We start from the raw sequence: 20,898 nt of genomic DNA, 5'->3' as shown, positions 1-20,898 counted from the left end.
ACGGCCTGAAATGTCTAAGTGTGGGCCCAGACTGCCTGAAAATTACAGTAGCCATCAAATAGCTGTATTCCTCTTTTATCGGGACCAAAGGTTCAGAGGTAGACTACGTCTTTCAAGTCAGAAGTGCCATATTCAGACATGCAGATAGATACTTTCCTCCACATTGGGATCCTAACTAGTGACTTGGGAATTAGGGGGGCCTTTTAACCTTTCACATCTGATGCCTGCCTCTTGGGGTGACGCCTGTTCATGGTTTCACCCATGTGTTGTTCCTTCAGCACCATATACCTAGGTTAAAATGGGCTTGAGAAGGCAAACTGAAAAACTAGAATGGGAGACATCTTGAATTAGAAAATCAGGAAGACATGTGGCTCCTTTTAGTTTAACTTTTTTAAAGATTTATTTATTATATTTAAGTATACTGTAGCTGTTTTTCAGACACACCAGTAGAGGCCATCCGATCTCATTACAGTTGGTTGTGAGACACTGTGTGGTTGCTGGGATTTGAACTCAGGACCTCCAGAAGAGCAGTCAGTGCTCTTAACCACTGAGCCATCTCTCCAGCCCCTGGTTTTATTTTTAACTTTAACAATAAGCCTCATTTCCAAAAAACTCAAATGTTGCGTACAATCTGTGTTTCCTTCCCCCATAATTCGGAATTGTTCTGAGTGGCAAATAATGTTTACCACGTTGAACACTGCTGTGTCTAATGGTAGGTCCCTCATAATAACTGGCATCCAGTGAAGACTAGCTGTGGTGATCAGAGCTGTGTGTTCTGAGATATTCTCGCAGGACAAGTTGAAGACACAACTGTGGGGGCAGGGCGAGCTCTGACACAAGGGGTACTGCATTTGAAGCAGACAGATCGGCCCCCTGAACCTTAACCTGCAGTGCCCCATGCCTCTGCATCTTCTACACAGAAGGAATTGCCCAGTGTCCTAGAATGCCACCAGTGTGGTGGGCATACTCTATTCTTTATAAATCATAACTTCATCCTCTGCAGGAATTTAGATTCCTGAACTCTTGTCATTGAAAGCTAGGAGCAGACTGGAGAGATGGCTCCCGGCAGTTAAGAGCACCGACTGCTCTTCCAGAGGACCTGAGTTCAATTCCCAACAACCACGTGGGATGGGTACAATTCACAACCATCTGTAATGGGATCTGATGCCCTCTTCTGGTGTGTCTGAAGACATTGTCAGTTTACTCATATTCATAAAATTAAATCTTTTTTTAAGTCATTAAAAATAAAAGAAAGAAATCTAGGAGCACTCGCCAGCCCATAAGCCCACTAAAAGCAACCCTTCCCCCAGACCCACATGGGATTCCAAATACTTCCATAGAAGATGGGACTGCTCTGTCACCAGTCAAAACCACTGAGGTGAATTCTGGGACTCCACCCTGACTAGCATCCTGTAAGGAAAAAGGAACTAGAATGCTGTCATCTAAACCTCGTAGACACATCGTGCATAAGCAGGCACTTTGCATGTAAGAAACAGAAATGGTTGAGCCAGTTATGAAATTAGAATAGCAATTCCATACATTTCTGGTATAGGCCACAAGTTAGGGGGTGTTTCCCAATGAGACGGAAAGAAATACCTCATGATGTACCAGACACCCACTTATTCCATTTCAAACAAGATGACAGTCTCATCTCAGAATGGTACAATTTAAATTATATCACATACACATGCAAACGTGTGTGCACACACATACAAACATGCATATGCACATGCACAAAGTAAGTAATAAATCTTAAAAAACAGGCTGCATAGTCAATGTAGTAAATTTCCATTCTGTTCTCCCTTCCTAACTTAAAGTCCCTTTTCTTCCCCCATTCGCACAAACCAGAGGTGTGACTAGCAACAATTCTTCCTCCTGAGAAACTAATGACTAATCTTGCTGACCTCCAGAGTCATCCAGCAGTCACAGGCTCATACCAAAGAATGAGCAAACAACGCATCTGGCTGTACCTATTAGGCAGTTGGGCAATCAGTGTTCTTTTTCACACACACACACACACACAAGTTGATCACATACAGAGAGCTTTGTCTGCATTTATCCTTAGTATATTAGTAATTGATTTTTTTTTTATTTTGTAGCTTCTTTCATCGTTGAGACACTGTAAAGCTTACTAAAGGGAGATGCTTAACTACAGAGGCTTTGAAACAAACTGGAAAAAAAACATTTTTGGCTTCATGGCATGATAAAAAACAAACAAAAAAAATCTTCTTCAGACTTAAATAAGAAAAACAGGTTCTTATCCTAGATCTTGTAGTTTTAAGCTCTGTGTCTGTGTGAACCATTAGTCTTAGCCAGACTTTAGATCTCTTATCTTTGGAAAGAATGGAGAATGTTTTTAAGGATTAGCCTGTGTTTTATCATCCTGAAACCTAAATTATTTTCTTCCTCTGTATTTCAAAGTCCAGTGTAGAAGAAGTAAGTGACTCTAGGAAAAAACAATTGTACTGTTTACGACAAACATAAAAAACTACTGATATAACAAACTGATGAGACCTTTCAACCCTAAGGTGCAGTGACTCAGTCTCTAATCAACTGTTACACAAATGGTAGAGCACATGGTCAAAGAACCATCTCCTGTCTCGATGAATTTACCTGCCTGATTTTATTCTGACATCATACCGATGTCTACATCAGAGAGTACATTCTATCTTCTTGTCCCGAGTCTTTGAATATACTTCTCTTAGCCTCTGACTTTGCCATCACCCTCATCTCGTGCCACCTCATGTCAGCAACCCATTCGTCCAGTTACTAACAGGACGATTCCTTAGCCTCCTAAAAGGGCTTCTGTACCTCAGAATCCCTGCATTCTCTTTCTTCAATTCCAAACGTTCATAAATGTCTTGTCTCTTGCAGGATGGGCGAGTAGTGATAGAGGAACTCTCAGAGAATGAAAGCCTAACCAAAAGTACCAGAAGATAGTTGATATTGTATTATTAAGAGTGAGAACTATGGACTAGTGAGACAGACGCATGTGGGAAGGGCTTGCCACGCAAACCTGACAACTTGGGTTCAATATCTGGATCCCATGATGTAAGGTGAGAACTGACTCCTGAAAGTCGTTCTCAAACTTCCCGTGCACACATCATGCACACCTAATAATAATACATAAAAATTGAAAAGATGGAGAAGGCTATTGGAGAAGCTGGAGGAGGGTGAAAATAGTTTAAACTCAATATTTATATATGAAATTCTTAAAGTAATTTTAAATTGTAAAAATTGGAAAGAAAAGTAAAGAGTCGAAATAGGTATTGTCTAAGAAGGGAGAGCTGGCAGGGGTGAGTTCGGGCAGCCAGTTGCCCCCTTTGCAGGGCAGGCACTTCGTGGAGTTACACTTCTCTCATAGACTTGAATTTAAACATCCTCGTGTTGGGCTTTGAGTAACACACTGTGGACTACAGAACTGCTGCTCAGGTCCCAGTGTGTCTCTCTCCCATGAAAACCTGCAGAATGCAGCTGCAGGATCAGACACTGAGTGCCTGATTCAGTGGGTCTACAATAGACCTGAGCTTTGGTCCTCCTCTTAAGTTCTCAGTTGATGTTGATTCTGCCAATCATGGGCTCAGAATTCAAGATCTGCTATCCTCATTATAGTAAAATAAAATGGGTGAATGTTATTTCCAGGTTATTTTTTAGTTATTTTGAAAAACCTATTTAAAACTATGTTTTAAAACCTATTTATGTTTTTATGTAATAATTTATAGGTCTATCAAACTAGGGCTGTTACTGTTACCTGGCTGGATGATCTCCATTTCACTCCTGGGACACAAAGTATCTACAGGTCACTTGAGCCAGAACTCTCTGATGTTCTAAGCAATATGTCTGAGCTGTATCCAAGAGCATTTGAAAGCAGAATCCCTCTACCAGATTGTTAGAACCCATTTACTAAGCATGTTTCTTATTTATGCCATGGTACGAAAATTATTGCCATAGATCTAGATCCAATCATTTTCCTAATATAATTTAGTATAGCAAAACTCTGTGTTTCAAAGTAAGAATGGATGTCTCCAACAGAGGTGAACTTTCCTCTTTCTTTCTCCCAGAAAACCATTTACTCATTCATAGATCCACTCAATATTTACTGAGTCCTAACTATGTGTTTACACCCCAAAATATAACAAGAATTATATAGAATGGGATTTTGTCTCTCTAAAAAATAACTTCTAGCTGGAGGAATAGACCATACCAGTAGATGAAAAATCAAGTGTGGAGAGAGAGTACTATAAGCATTACAGACAGAATGAAATAGTCTAATGATAAAGATACAAGGACACTTTTGATGTCACTAAAAAGGAAAAAGAAAAAGAAAAAGAAAAAAAAACTTTGGAAGTGGAATCAAGGAGAAATGACTAATGATGAGTCTACAGCAATGCACCAACCAAATGTTCCGGATCTTAGATCATAGCTTGATATCGGCAATTGAAGGAATTGACATTGAAGCCATTATAATAAGGAATATTATGGTTTGGTTTATGCTTTAGAACTCACGTTTGCTACGTCAAACATAAATTGTAGGCAAGGAAGAATAAGACAAAAAGACTGGCTAGGGACCAGGGAAACAGATCGTCAGATGGTAGAGTATTTGACATGCAAGCAGGAGTATCTGAGTTGAGACCCACAGACAAGCTTACAGTCCCAGGGCCAGGAATACAGACAGAAGCAGGTTACCAAGAGCTTGGTGACCAGCCAACCTCAAAGAATCTGTCAGCTCTGGGGTCAATGAGTGACTCTGTCTCAGAAAGTAAGGCAGAGCCAAACTGAGGAAGACACCCAGTGCCAAGTCTGCTCTTCATGTGCATGAGTACACACATGCAGACATCCCTGTGTACACGCCCTGTCTTAACACATGTATATGTGCATAGACACTAAAAACAAGCAAATAATTAATCAAGGAAAGACTAGCTAAAAGACTTTTAAAATAGTCGGGATAAGTGATAAAGCTTGAACCAGAGGAGTGGAGGAGGAAGAATCAGAAAATAGTTATCTCATTTGGGGATGTAAATTGAATAAAAAGGGGAGCTAGGAGTGGCGGAGCAAGCCTGTAATCTTAGAACTCAGGAAGGTGAGGACAGAAGAGTGTGAGTTCAAGGCCAGCCTGACCTGTATAGTACAACCCTGTCTCTAAAACAGAATGAAAGAAAGGAGGGAAGGGGAATAGGGAGAAAGTATCAATATGAAAGATTATTCAAGAATTTTAATTATATGCTAATTTCACCAATTTATAATATTTGGACTCCATATAGATGACTAAGATTCAATGTGACTGAGCATTCATTTTTATAACATAATGACAGACTTTTAGCTTAAGACTCTTGCTTAAGCTAAAATGTCAGGCTGGCCCAGGATGCCGTATTTCCCTACCTGAGTCTACCCAAGGCTGAGATTACAGGAGTGAGCCACCATGCCCTGCTCAAGATGGCCAGTTCTTTTTTTCTTTTCTTAATTTATTTTTTATTAAGAAGACTTTATTTTATTAAGACTTTATTTTTTATTAAGGAGACTATATTTATTTACATTTCAAATGTTATTCCCTAACCCGGTTGCCCATTTGGAAACCCCCTATTCCATCATCCCTTCCCCTGCTTCTATGGGGGTGCTCCCCCCACCCACTCATGTCTCCCCCACCCAGGCATTCCCCTACACTGAGACATCAAGCCTTCACAGGACCAAGGGCCTCTCCTCCCAGTGATGCCCAACAAGGCCATCCTCTACTACATATGCGGCTAGAACCAAGGGTCCCTCTATGTGTACTCTGTGGTTTGGTCCCTGGGAACTCTGGTTGACTGACATTTTTGTTCTTCCTATGGGGTTGCAAACCCTTTCAGCTCCTTCAATCCTTTCTATAATTCCTCCATTGGGGACCCTATGCTCAGTCCAATGGTTTGCTGTGAGCATTTGCCTCTGTATTTGTCAGGCTCTGGCAGAGCCTCTCAGGAAACAGCTATATCAGGCTCCTGTCAACAAGCACTTCTTGGCATCTGCAATAGTGTATGGGTTTGGTGTCTGTATATGGAATGGATCCCCAGATGGGTCAGTCTCTGGATGGCCTTTCCTTCAGTCTGTGCTCCACGCTTAGTCTCCATATTTCCTCCTGTGAGTATTTTGTTCCCCCTTCAAAGAAGGACTGAAGAATCCACACTATGGTCTTTCCTTCTTGAACTTCATGTGATCTGTGAATTGTATCTTGGGTGTTCTGAGCTTTTGGGTTAATATCCACTTATCAGTAAGTGCATACAATGTGTGTTCTTTTGTGACCTTACTCAGGATGAGATTTTCAAGTTCCATTCATTTGCCTAAGAATTTCATGAAGTCATTGTTTTTAATAGCTGAGTAGTACTTCATTGTGTAAATGAACCACATTTTTGTATCCATTCCTCTGTTGAAGGACATCTGGATTCTTTCCAGCTTCTGGCTATTATAAATAAGGCTGCTATGAACTTAGTAGAGCATGAGTCCTTGTTATATGGTGGAGCATCTTTTGGATATATGCCCAGGAGTGGTATAGCCGGGTCCTCATGTAGTACTGTGTCTAATTTTCTGAGGAACTGACAGACTGATTTCCAGAGTGGTTGTACCAGTTTGCAACTCCACCAACAATGGGGGAGTGTTCCTCTTTCTCCAAATCCTCACCAGCATCTGTCACCTGAGGTTTTGATCTTAGCCATTCTGACTGGTGTGAGGTGGAATCTCAGGTTGTTTTGATTTGCATTTCCCTGACAACTACAGATGTTGAACATTTCTTTAGGTGCTTCTTGGTCATTTGATATTCCTCAGTTGAGAATTCTTTGTTTAGCTCTGTACCCCATTTTTAATAGGGTTATTTGGTTCTCTGGAGTCTAACTTCTTGGATTCTTTGTATATATTGGATATTAGCCCTCTATCAGTTGTAGGATTGGTAAAGATTTTTTCCCAATTTGTTGATTGCCATTTTGTCCTATTGAGTGTCCTTTGCCTTACAGAAGATTTGCAATTTTATGAGGTCCCATTTGTTGATTCTTGATCTTAGAGCATAAGCTATTGGTGCTCTCTCTGTTCAGGAAATTTTCCCCTGTGTCCATGTGGTCAAGATTCTTCACCACTGTTTCTTCTATTAGTTTTACTATATCTGGTTTTATGTGGAGGTCTTTGACCTACTTGGACTTGAGCTTTGTACAAGGAGATAAGATTGGATGGGTTTGCATTCTTCTACATGCTGACCACCAGATGAACCAGCACCATTTGTTGAAAAGGCTGTCTTTTTTATACTGGATGGTTTTAGCTCCTTTGTCAAAGATCAAGTGACCATAGGTGTGTGGGTTCATTTTTGGGGAGATGGCCATTTCTTTATGTGCATTTGTTACACATGCACATGAGCTATGGGCAAATAGGGCAGCTTATTTCTAAATGACATCTTTATACACTTACAGAGACCACCAATTTCCTTCACAAGTATCTGTGTGTATATTGTATACATAGAGGGCATGAGAGAGTGGCGAGTGTGTTGGTGGATGTATAAAAGCCAGAGGAGGATGCTGGGTGTCCTGTTCCTTATCCCTTCAGACTCAGTCCCTCTCTGAATCTGAAATTCTGCTGGTGCCAGCCAGCTGCAGCAACCCAGCAATCCTATCTCTGTCTCCCACAGCTCTGGCGTTACAGGCACCTGAAGACCTTCCAGGCTCTTCACATGGGTGCTGTAGATTCAAATTTGCATCTTCATGCTTACACAAAAAGTGTTCTTACTAAACCCTGCTGTATGAATCTGGTATTATTCTAGGGAAAGTCTAAACAGAAAATTATAAATGTGTTTATATTATCATTAAACTATTTGCCTCAGGTTGATGAAAACTATAACTAGTGAAAGCTGAATATTGTCATGAATCTTAAAACACAGACTTAAACTTCAGGTCATGACAGATCTGTAATCCCAGCATGTCAGGAGACAGAAGCAGGGGGATAGGATAGTTTATTTTGATCTGAGATTATTGTATACTCTCAGAGACCCCCAATTTCCTACACAATCATCTATGTGTGTGTAGGTATGTGTGTGAGGTCATGAGAAATGGTGAAGTATATCTGGTGTATATGCAGAAGCCAAGGGCTAGCCTGAGCTACATAGTGCAACTGTCTCCTAAAAAATAAATCTCTCTCTCTCTCTCTCTCCCTCTCTCTCTCTCTCTCTCTCTCTCTCTCTCATACACACACACACACGCACGCACACACACACACACACACACACACATTCCTAATAATTAAAAGTGAAATGCAGTAGAAGAGCCAACTTACAATACAAAAGACAATGCCTTTGGGTTTTTGGTAGGCTAAAAATGGCATCAATATACATCTCACTTTACTGATTTTCTTTACCGGAACTATAATAAAGGAAAAGAATTAAGGTTCACACACTGTCTACTATGAACTGATGATGGGCATATCATTAACTAATCTGATCACACCATTGTTTGAAGTAGGATTTTTTTGTTTGTATTTTGCTGATGCTAAGAAAGATGGATTATTTAATGAGACTGGAAAAAAATAATTGTAAATAGCCAAGGAGAGAGAGGGGAGTCAGACCTTCAGCAAGTCTACATTGTGGAAAACTTGAAGGAAGGCATTGCGAGAGCTTGGACTAGTATGAAATATGCAAGCCTGTGCGTAACTCTATGCTAAAATATCTGTTCTAAAACCCTGCTTCTGTGCTTCTACAGGCAAGCGTGTAGGGAAATGGTCCCTGAAGTTTTGCTAGTTATCAGTGGGGAAAGGGTTAATAAAACTGTGGTATCTGTATCACAGACTATTTCAGCAGTTATCAAAACTGAGAGAAACCCAGTATATATATGTCAGGTAAGTTCTGCTCAGGCAGTGGTGGTGCACGCCTTTAATCCCAGCACTTGGGAGGCAGAGGCAGGAGGATTTCTGAGTTCGAGGCCAACCTGGTCTACAGAGTGAGTTCCAGGACAGCCAGGGCTATACAGAGAAACCCTGTCTCAGAAAAAAAAAACAAAACAAAACAAACAAAAAAAAAGTTTTGTTATCAGATAGGTGTATCTGTGCATAGAGAGGTTGGAATCTGCATTAAAAACACCCTGCAGTGGTTAGCCCTGTCATGTAAATTCTACTTCATCTTATAAATTTTTATCCAGAAATGAGTCAGAGCTTTAAAATGCTTGTTTTATATTAAAGAGAAAGAAAAGACCTGCCCAATGTAGAGCCTCAGCTCATTTGATTTCTCTGCACTGCTCCTCCCTCTGCACTGTACTGCTCCTCCTTCTGCATTGTACTGGTCCTCCACTTGTACTATACTCCTCCCTGTGCACTGCACTACTCCTCCCTCTCTCTGCACTGCTCCTCCATCTGTACCATATACTCCTCCCTGTGCACTGTGCTACTCCTCCCTCTGCACTGCTCTGCTCCTCCCTCTGCACTGCACTGCTCTTCCCTCTGTATTGCACTGCTCCTCCATCTGTACCATACTGCTCCTCCCTCTGCACTGCACTGCTCCTCCCTCTGCACTGCACTGCTCCTCCCTCTGCACTGCACTGCTCCTCCCTCTGCACTGCACTGCTCCTCCCTCTGCACTGCACTGCTCCTCCCTCTGCACTGCACTGCTCCTCCCTCTGCACTGCACTGCTCCTCCCTCTGCACTGCACTGTACTGTTCCTTGATCCTTTCATCTCCTCTTTTCCATGTCTACCCTGTCATTTTCTTCTCTAGGTCTTGACTTATCAACCTGGCCTTTTGTGGTGTCCTTTGACATGTGGCCCCCTCCCTTCTACAGAGGTAAACTTCCAAAAATGCCAACATCAGTCATTTTCCTAGCTGAAGTAACAAGCGCATCAGATGAGTTCTTGCTCTCTGTTCAGTCTGTCCTGTGATTAATTCTTAGCTACACCAGTTTGTTGTCCCTTCATGGATCTTTCTTGGAGTTGTACTCGGAAGTACCTGCTTTGTCCAGGCCTGGAGGGGGGCTCTACCTTCTTAGGTGGTCCTTCTTTTTCCTTCCCCAGTGTCTATGGCTCTTTGCCTGGTCTGATTCTACTCTGTCCCTATTAAATCTCATAGCTGTAGTAGGAGCAGAGAGCCTTCCTGGATAAACCACTAGTCAGGCAAATTCCCTTAATAAATGTTTCTTGGTGGTATTTCCTTTTTCTTTACTTTAAAAAATAATGTGTCACTCATGAGGCAAAGAGGCAAGTGGTTCTCTGAGTGCCAGGTCAGTTTGCTCTATGGATTGAGTAGCCCATGTTACACACACACACACACACACACACACACACACACACACACACAAAACTGCCTCAAAACAACACAGCATGACACAACACAAAACAAGACAATGCAAAACACAAAACAAAACATGTAAAAATTGAGCTTGGTGAAGTAGAAAATAAAGTAGTGGTTAGCAGGGAGTCTAGAGGGGACGCAGCAGTGACAGGGGTCACAGGTATACTGAGAGTCACCAGGTAGGAGGAGGAACACTTCCTTGTGTTCTGTTATAAAGGGGGCTGTTTCCAACACTGTCTGATACCAAAATAACCAATGGAGATGACTTAGGGTCTTCTTATTACAGAGAAATGATAAATTGGTGAGATCAGAGATGGCCTAAATACCCTGTTTGTATTAATGTCATTAAAGCAATGCAAACATGTGCCAAAATATCACATGTACAGTTAACATCTGTCTGTTAAAATGCACTTTAAAAGAAGATGTCTGTCACAAGTTGATAGAGGTTGAGTCTCACTAATCCAAAAATCCAAAATCCTAAATGACCTCAAAAGTTTCAACAGGGCCCTAAAATACAAGCTGTGCACCTCAGCACTCACTCCCCTTTGACATTTGCTTGTTTGGGTTTTTTGTGTGTTGGAGGGCATTTACATGCCACAGCACACATGCACAGGTCTGAGAACAACTTCCAGGTGTAGAACAACTTCCAGGTGAGAACAACTTCTCCTTCCACCATGAAGTTCCAGATATCAAACTCGAGTGTCAAGCTTGGCAGCAAGCTTCTTGACCTGGTGATCCATCTTGTCGACCTCCCACCTGACCTCTTTAGGTAGACTGAAAATGCTGTATAAAATTGCCTTCATGCTCTGTGAATGAAGTACACATAATACATTATCTTCCTGTCCTTTTGCATTTGGGTCACATCCCCAATATATCTCATTATGTGTGCACAGATTGCAACAGATCTCATCCTAAGCGTTTATTTCCGATAAGGGATATAAAACCAGAATAACCCCAAGGTGTACTTGTTTCTCTGCATAACTCCATTGTTTTATTTAGCTTACTAGTTGCAAACACTGAATGGTACTATGAAAATATCTTGGCTTATGGTTCACATATTTATCCCAGTAGTGGCCTCCAGCAATAACAAGTCATCTGTCTCCCAAGAACTACTGTCAGCCCATTTATTGGTCAAAAGCATGCTCTGGCCCAACTGCCACAGACAGTGTAGGTGTCTATTTCTACCTCCGTTTGCAAGACCCACTAGACTATTGCCACTACGGTACCAGAATTATTCCTTCTCTACATGTAAATGCTGTCTCTGGGGGTTACATCAGTTTTCTTCATAATGTATTCTCAAAGGATTTCTAACTTTTATTATTCCCTCAAAAAATAAAAATTAAATTGTTCATCAGAGATTTCTAAACTTGAGTTCTAGTGCTTTTTCTCCTCTGCATGTTATATGTACCATAGCAGTAAAACTGCTATGGAGGGTGGTATATGTGATGTATGTGTACATGTGCGTGCAGGCACACGTATTTCTGTATACAGGAAGAAGCCACATAAAGACATCAGGTATCCTGCTCTGTCACTCGCTGCTTTAGTCCTTTGTGATAAAGGTGAATTGACAGACAACATCCCAGCATCCTCTCTGCCCCTACAGCACCGGGATCACACCCAGTGCAGTAGCACTGAGCACTCTGCCCACACTACAGCGCACAGTCACACCCACCTTTTTAGGTAGTCACTGAGGATTTGAGCTCAGGACCTGTGCTTGCACAGCAAACACTAAATCACACTGAGCTCTCTCCTTGGCTCTAAAACAATGTTTGGCATTAGAAGAAAGACACTACTGTCTTCCACTCAAATACATTCTTAGAGCAGAAAAACAATACTTTGTATTCTACAAGTATCTAATGAAGAGCTTATCTTATATGTAGACTTCTTTTTAAAGTACTTACATGTTTTAAAATGTTAAATATAAGCTAATTAATATTTGACATCATTTCTAGTGGGCAAGATGCAAAAATCCGCATTTTCTTATTATTAAATTATTGAAAAATTAAAATTCATGTTATTTTATGTATTACAAATAAAATCACTAGTAAAAATAGTGTGCCTTTACAGTTATATATAATTAACTAGCCACTAGAGTTGTTATTGGGAAAGGAAGTTTTTAAGACTTAAAAAAGAAAAGAGCTGTCAAGATGGTTCATCAGGAAAAGCACCTGCCTTCAAGTCTGAGGACAGTTCAGTCTCTGAGACCTACCTACATGACAGAAGACAGAGCCAGCTCCTGCAAGCTATCCTCTGGCATCCACATGTGGGAGATGACATGGTCACACACTTAAATTCTGAGTATTATAAATAAGTCCAAAACAATAATTGAACACTCTAGACCAGCAGGTCTCAATGTCTTTCTTTCAATGTCGTGCTTGCTGGGCAAGTATAGGTCCTGAGTTCAAATGTGGGTCATGACCCCTTTGGGGGTCGAATGGTGGTCTCACAGAGATCACATAACAGATATCCTGCACACTCGACGCTTCTATTACAATTCACAACAGTATCAAAAAAAATTACAGTTGTGAATATAATCACAATGTATTATGATGTATTATAATCATAATGTGAATATAATCACAATAGCAATGAAAATAATCTTATGGATTGGAGTGATCACAATATGAGGAACTGTATTAAAGGGCTGCAGTGTTAGGAAGGTTGAGAACCACTGCCCTGGGTGTTAATAAGTTGAGGAGTTGAAGGTGTGACTGAAGAGTTAACTTCTTTCCTCTCACTCCTCATCAGAGCTGTTTTGATCTCCACCTCTTCACCTCCATCCTACTTATGGCCTTCACTCCCTGTGTGACCCTCATGTTTCGATATTACTTTTCTTTCCATTTTGAAGGACTGTTCTAGGCTGGCTAACATTTTCTTGGCACTTTGCTTTCAAACCAAAAGCAATTCTTACTAATATAGTTCCTGTGTTTTGTTCTCAACTAAATTGGTTTGCAAAATTTCCCATCCACTACAGTTTACAAAATCTTTGAAGATTCTGAATTCAGGCAAGCAAAAGTATGGTAAAATCAGACCAAGTGTAAGGCCCAGTGGTTTCAAGACCTTACCCACTGAAGGCAGCTGAAAGTGCTCTAAATGTTTTAGCAAGCAGGAGCTATCTATGTGCCTCTATAACATAGGATGTTTTATATTCTATCAAATAAAATCATAAAAGGGAATGTGTGCTTTTCCAGGTTCTTTCCAGCCACACATCCTTACCATGCTTCAAAAGGGCAGGCAGATTTTCAAAAGTTTGGTTTCTCCAAAATAGTTAGATGGGCAATAGTTTGGGTGTATGTTTGCAGCCTAATTTTTAAATTCCTGGGATCTGATGGTCCTGTCTCTCTAAAGATAGAGACAAGTACACTGTTTAGACAAAATGCTATATTTTACAAATTATATACAAATGCTTGTGTATAAGAGTTATTCATGCTCACACAGATAAACATGTGGGCATGTTCAAACTCCTTAGCCTCAAGTATAGAAATGCAAATTAAATAGTCTTATTCCACCATGCTTTTACCTTTCAGTATTAAGAATGTTGCTGAGTTTATGACAAAGCAACAGTTCTTCTGTACTAGAGGCACACAAAGCGGTAGAAGCTTACTATGTGACATTTACCAGGTTGTTTCCATGCTCAGTTCCTTAGGTCAGTAATTCCACTTTCCAAAGATATGTATATGTGTAGTCAAAGACTCAAACACAAGAGTAATTTTATTTTTTAAATTTTAATCGCCCAAGCTGTCAAAAAAAATAGGAACTGACCTAGAGTCCTTCAGAATGACAGATATGGAGTTACCCAACAATGTTTTCCTTGATAGCCACTCCAGATGTGAAAACAGGCCCATATAGAAGTTTGCATGTGAGTATTTACAGCAGGCATTCTTCAGCATAGACAAAAGTGCAAATAACTTAAATGTTGTCCAACTTACAGATGGATTCATAAATGTCATCTATCGGCATGATAGAATAAAATTCAATCACAACTAACACGCTATTATATGACCCATGACAGCTCTTAATGCTATCTCATTTATCATCAAAATGTCCATCACATCTCCTCTTAAGGTCTCAAGTTTCACTCCAGTGCAGTGAGTGCAGTGAGTGCAGTTCCTTCATCTAAACTTGAGAGATAAGAGCTGGGAGTGGGATACAGGGGTGGAGGAGGGGCTTACTAAGACATTTGTTGACTTTCCAAGTCACTGTGGTTCTCAACCTATGGGTTGAGACTCCTTTTGGGGTCAAACAAAACCATCTGTATATCAAAGTACATTACAATTCATAACAGTAGCAAAATTACAACTATGAAGCATCAAAAAAAATTTTATGGTAGGGGGTCACCACAACACAAATTGTCCTAAGGGGTCACAACATTAGGAGAATTGAGAACTACTGCTCCTGGAGACCCACCCTGTCTACAGACACAGGGGTCCATATCTCTGACCAATCCCGTCCTTCTCAGAGGAAGACACTCCTGAGCTTTTAGTCTTGGTACTTGAAAACCAAGACTACCCAACAAAGTACCCAGGCCTTGGGGAACAAGACAAATTAGTAGATCAGGATTGCAGGGGTCATCTGTCAAACGACACATCTGTAACGAAGGCCTAAATTTGTTCTTTCCTATTATTCCATAGATTTAACATGCTTTTGTGGCTTTATTTCCAGTCTTCTGACTAATTCCAGAGCATTGTCTTCTCTCCTGTGTCAGGCAGCATGTTTTTGAGTGTTTACTAACTCCAGGATGGCTACATTCCTGCCATCTGACTTCCAAAATTCCAAAGCTACACAAAGTTAGCATCCCACACACCTCTCCACAAACACTTCACAGACTGAAGCCAACTTTGCCCAATATATAACTGAAAATGCCCTTATAAAATCAGCCTAAGAAGAAAGGGCTATAAAAGATCAAAAATAGTTGAATTATACTTCAATCTTAGGAAAATTGTCTACTCCAATGGTTCTAATAATTTCAGTTTTATTACTGTTAAAAGCAAGAGACCATAGAAGAAAAGGCAGAAACACATCTAGAAAATGACTGTGATTCATCTCCGTTGTGTTACTCATCAACTTTGAACTTGGACAGTTTTCAACACTAAACAGAAAGTAAATGGTAGCATTATCCCAAGGCTATTATAAAGCATAAGTACAACTACACGTGTACAACGCCTTGCTAAAATTGAGGAATGAACTCTGATTATCTGACATTTTCTACCAATGTGTATTGTTTATCTGTCTCTCCTTATTTTATTATAGCTCAACGTCTATACTCTACTCTTCCTAATAAGAATCTCAGTATTGACTGTGTTTTATGAAGCCTGTATGGTTGAGATATCAAAGTCAGACATATATATTAAGGATAGTCTGCTCATTTCTTTGTCCCAGGAAAACTAAGACTCTTTGTTTGAGAGTCGTTTTTCATAGATGCAAATGGTTTTCCTTTGAAGTATTTGAGAGTGACCGTAGATTTTGCAAAGCAAAATATTTCACTGCCAACTCCTAGTGCATCACAGGAAGACTTCAGTGTGGCATGAGGAGTAGGAATAATTAATTAATTTAGTGCCTTATGAAGTCTTGCTGTTCATTTTTTAACAGTTTCCCAATGGCCATCTTTATCTCAAACCCATTCCTCTCTAGTTCTGAGTTCCCTTCTCTGGCCTTGGTGCACTCTCAGACAAGCCCTGTCCTGCTAGCACACAAGGTTGCAGGCAACTGAAACTCACCCCTTTCTGCTCCAAGTTCCATGGTAAAGAGAGTACACCCTTCCAACAAGACTCTGGCTATTATAAGCAATGAACAGCAAATGCAAGAGAGGCATGCAGAACAGGAAGTTTCTACCACAGGCCACAGATGCCTCTTCAGAAAGGGCCCACCAGACTGTGTGCAGGTTTCTGAGTACACCCTCTCTCGGTGTTTCCAATTCAAAAGACTAGACATTACCCAGCCCTCAGCTGTAACTTCCCCAGTCTAGTCCTTAGCTCACTCTCCTATGGTAATGGCTCCTGATCGTGGATCCAAATCCCATCCACGAAATACAAGTCACAGATGGTTCATAAGCATTTTTGTATGTCAGCAATGGCTTGTTAACATCCACTCACAGCAGTTTATTCTCTTTGGCCACAAATCATTTATTTATGAATTCAAGTAGCAAAACTTTTCATCTGCCAAATAATCTAATATTTATGCTCTGGTGAAAGAGGCATTTCAAATTAATAAGCACTGTCATGGATCATATAATAGCATGTGAGTCAACACCAAGCGACATGAGCCACAGGGGCCCTGTAAGATTGTTAGTTAAAATACAAGTACACACTGCTAGCAACTGAGCCATCTCTCTAGCCCCAAGGTTAATGTTCCTAATAAAGGCATTGTATAAATCAATAAGAACAAGTGGGTGTTATGTAGAATATAGACAAAGAATTGAATAGATTAAGCATTTTAAAAGAAACACAGCTATAAAGATAGAAAATTGCACTAGTGTTTAAACTGATACAAAATTAATACATCTTTCCAATTAAAATTAACATATCCTCTTGCCCTCTCTAAAAAAGCAAGAACAATAAAAGACACAATCTTCATATTCAAGTAAATTCGGTGCCACAAGCAATGTAAAAGTATAAAATCTCAAGCGAGAAAGTAAATGGAGAATTGTGTATCAGGAAAAGAATCAAAGCGAGCCGGAAAAGTACAGAGGCAAGTGTGCCTCCCCCACGCCCTCCATGCACCCCATTAGCCAGGGGAACATTCTCAGACACCAACTGAGACATGCTGGCAAGTCCTCATGAAACACTAATGTTTTCTGGGGTTGTGTATGCGCCTGTGTGCTTATGTGCATGTAGTAAGTGCACACAATTGTTATATCTGGTAGGCAGTCTATCATTGTAATCAATGAGTGACTACAATACCAACCTAAATATTAATATGTATCTTCAAGTAGTTGGTAATCAATATCTAGGTTGGTATTGTAATGATTGGTAAGCAAAGGTGTAAAGTTACATGTCAGAGCTTCATTCATTTGTGAATGAGGTGAGTGTTTTGGTGAGTTAGACAAAAACTGTAAATATTTGGCTAAGTACTAGAGGAATATTTCCTCAGTTTTATACTGTTAATAATATAATAACTGGAGAAGTGGAACACTTAAATCTAAACAGCATTGTTAGTTTTTTTCACTCTTTACTTTCTCAAGATAGTCGAGAAATTAGTGGTGAATGAACATGTTTTGAATTTCTATGAGAAAAAGGGTGTGTGTGTGTGTGTGTGTGTGTATTCCAATTCCAATATACCATGGTCAGGTCATTAAATGCAGAGCTGGGGAGAATACCCATGACCCCCAGTTAGATAGCATTTCCACCTTTCATTATACATGTCACAATGTATATGACGGTTCACATTTATTAATTATTATTTATGTATTTAGGTATTATATATTTCCTCAGAAACTGATTTATCTCTGCTGTGTTTCTAGTACCTCAAACAGAACTTGCCATACTTTAGGCACTCCACAAAAAATGTATTATATAAAAAAATAAAACTTTGAACTTACTACCAGCCAAACACTATCTTAAGTGCTTTATATTGTTGGACCAGAACATCCCATATTAACATATAAGGGGCCATCATTGTTAGCTCCATTTTATAAAAGAATGCAAAAATTAGCTGATCCAAGCCAGGACTGAAGTCCACGGGCTTCATTCCCATTTGCTGCAGCACAGAAGATTCCCTTAAGGTATCAGAGCCATGGGACCAGCAAAGATACATCTCAGGATGAATACCATGCTGCAGAATTTAAAAGCGACAGAGATCTGATGTCCTAGCACACACCTTTTATTATGCCACTCAAGCAGAGGGGTAAGCGGATGTCTCTGCCCCAGGCAAGCCCAGTCTACATAATAAGACCTCGTATCAAAACTCAAAATAAAAGAAAAGTCAATAGAGTCATATTAGAGGAATTGAAGGGAGACAATATACTGATATCATACATTCACATCAAAACAAAATACATGTGTTTCAGTAGTAGGCACTGGGGGGTGGGAATAAGGGTGATTCATGCTTACATTTTCTTAATATCTGTAATATAATTTTAGCAATGTATCCGATTTACTCGTGGGATGACTTAACAGGCTTCCATGTTTTAAAACCACAGCCCAAACAAAATATCATTTGTTAAGAAGCAAAGAGGGGGTTAGAGAGATGGCTCAGTGGTAAAGAGCACTGACTGTTCTTCCAGAGTTCCCGAGGCCAAGTCCCAGCAACCACATGGTTGCTCTCAATCATCTGTGATGGGATCTGATGCCCTCTTCTGGTGTATCTGAAGAGGGTGACAGTGCACTCACAATCTTAAAATAAATAATAAATAATAATTTAAAAAGATCAAAGAATTTGTCAAAAAACAAAGTATGATATGAGTGCTACATCTGGGAACAGGAGATGTGAGTGCGAGATTTCTCTGGTCTCAAACACAGATCTAATGAAAAGAAAGTAAAGTGTATTTGCAAAATCATGAAGAATATGCTATCTAGAACTGATATAGAATGGTTCACACAATAGTGTTAAAATTAAGGTTTATAAAAAAGTTCATAAAAGGTAATATATATCAATTTTAAGACACTTTAAAGCATTTGCTCGACAAAGGGCATATTTCTAAGGTTTCTGTTGTTTCTGCATCTTTGGAACAGTACATTCTTAAATGTTTACCATCCTTTGTTTCCTAGGTGCCAGCAAAAGCCAGACACCTTACTCGACGACTTCCCTGCCACCACCTCCGCCTACTCACCCAGCCAGCCAGCCGCCACTGCCAGCGTCTCATCCGACACATCCGCCAGTCCCCAGCCTGCCCCCCAGAAACATTAAGCCTCCCCTTGACCTGAAGTAAGTAAAGGATCATCTTACAATTTCATCAGCAGCATCTCGCTGGGCTTTTCCAAATTATGCATGGCTGGTTGCTAACCGGTCTATGGAAAACTTCTATGGTAGTTTCGTAGGCAGTGGACAGGGTGAAAGGCAGGCTCTTTTAAAGTTTGCATACTTTCTTACTTCAAGTGGGAAGAGCCAGGGCGCGCTCACAATCTGACCAAAGCAAAACCGGACTCCAACGGTGTAAATAACTCAATGTCCAATTGTCTGGGATTGACTGGCAATCTTCTGGGCCAAGACACTTGGGTCACTTCAGCTCTGCCCTCTGCAGCACACAGAGTTTGTCTTCCAGGCTCCAGCAGGCTCCGCTGCTGCTGCTGTTCTTAGTGGTCATCCCTTGGCACTGGCATCTCCAAAACTGTTCCTCGCTGCAGCTGGGCTGCACTTTGACCAATCGCCTCTCCTGGGCTCTCTTCAGGGACTCCAGCCCTCCCACACAGCACTGTCACAGATACTCTCCATGACCCCTTCAACACCCTCAGAACTAGCACCATCTGGATGATGCCTACACTACCAGGTTCAGCTTGGAACATATACAACAGTTGGCCTTACCTGGAACACAGGTTTTATGTGCTGACTCTCAGGAAATGCTTTCCAGAAGATTTCACCTCAGCAAAGCTTTCTTTAAAAGAAAATTTGTTTATGTATAACATATAAGTACACTGTAGCTGTCTTCAGACACCCAGAAGAGGGCATGTCAGATTACATTACAGATGGTTGTGAGCCACCATGTGGTTGCTGGGATTTGAACTCAGGACCTTCAGAAGAGCAGTCAGTGCTCTTAACTGCTGAGCCATCAAACAAAGCTTCTTAAGGACTGCTCATGTCTCCAGCTGACCAGCGCCAAGCATCCCAGCAAAGCAAAGGTTCTGGTATCTTATTAAATACAGCTGATTCTTCAGCTCCAGCTGACCAGAACTACAGATTCTTTATCCAAAAACCAGTCCAGAAGAGTGTTTGCTTCCCGCTGGATCTTTATAAGCCAGGCCCCTACTGTCTGCACTGCTTTCGACATTCTTTTCAATGCTCCTATCGAACAGGTCAGAGCTCTCAGCACTCAATGACCCTTCTAGCCCCAAATTCCAAAGTCCTTCCACAATCCTCCCCAAACTGGCATGGCCATGTGTGGCACAGCAATACTCCGCTGTCCTGGTACCAACTCTTGGTTAGGGTTGCTAATGCTGTGATGAAATCATGACTAGAGACTGGAGAGATGGCTCAGTGGTTAAGAACACCGACTGCTCTTCCACAGGCCCTGAGTTCAATTCTCAGTAACCATATGGTGGCTCACAACCATCTGTAACGGGATCTGATGCCCTCTTCTGGTGTGTCTAGAAACAGAGACAGTGTACTCATATGCATAAAATAAATACATCTTCTAAAAAAAACGAAAAAGAAAGAAAAGAAAAGAAAACTATGACTAAAAGCAACTTGGGGAAGAAAGGGTGTATTTCACCAACAGTGCTACATAACAGTTCATAGTCAAAAAACAGTAAGGACAGGAACTCACTGAGGGCGGGAACCTGGACACAGGAACTGATGCAGAGACCATGGAGGGTGCTGCTTACTGCCTTGCTACCCATGGCTTGCTCAGCCCGCTTACCACCCACAGTGAGATCACTATAAAAGTGGTTACAGCAGGATCTTATAGAGGCATTTCTTCAACTGACATTCCTTCTTTTCTGAAGATTCCAGCTTGTGTCAAGTTGACAC

General features: G+C 40.8%; 1 protein-coding gene across 3 annotated transcripts in view; it reads left to right on the top strand.

The window, feature by feature from the left end:
* Positions 1-20,898, top strand: part of Fyb1 (FYN binding protein 1) — a 147,235-nt gene that overhangs the window by 75,006 nt on the left and 51,331 nt on the right. For all 3 annotated transcript variants that reach the window (XM_052159860.1, XM_052159858.1, XM_052159859.1), the window contains exon 3: positions 18,984-19,140. In XM_052159860.1, coding sequence (XP_052015820.1) covers positions 18,984-19,140 — 157 coding nt within the window. The remainder of the gene's footprint in view (positions 1-18,983; positions 19,141-20,898) is intronic.

Source organism: Apodemus sylvaticus, chromosome 16, assembly GCF_947179515.1.
Source record: "Apodemus sylvaticus chromosome 16, mApoSyl1.1, whole genome shotgun sequence".
Taxonomy (NCBI): domain Eukaryota; kingdom Metazoa; phylum Chordata; class Mammalia; order Rodentia; family Muridae; genus Apodemus; species Apodemus sylvaticus.
This window is presented reverse-complemented; position numbering and strand designations above follow the sequence as displayed.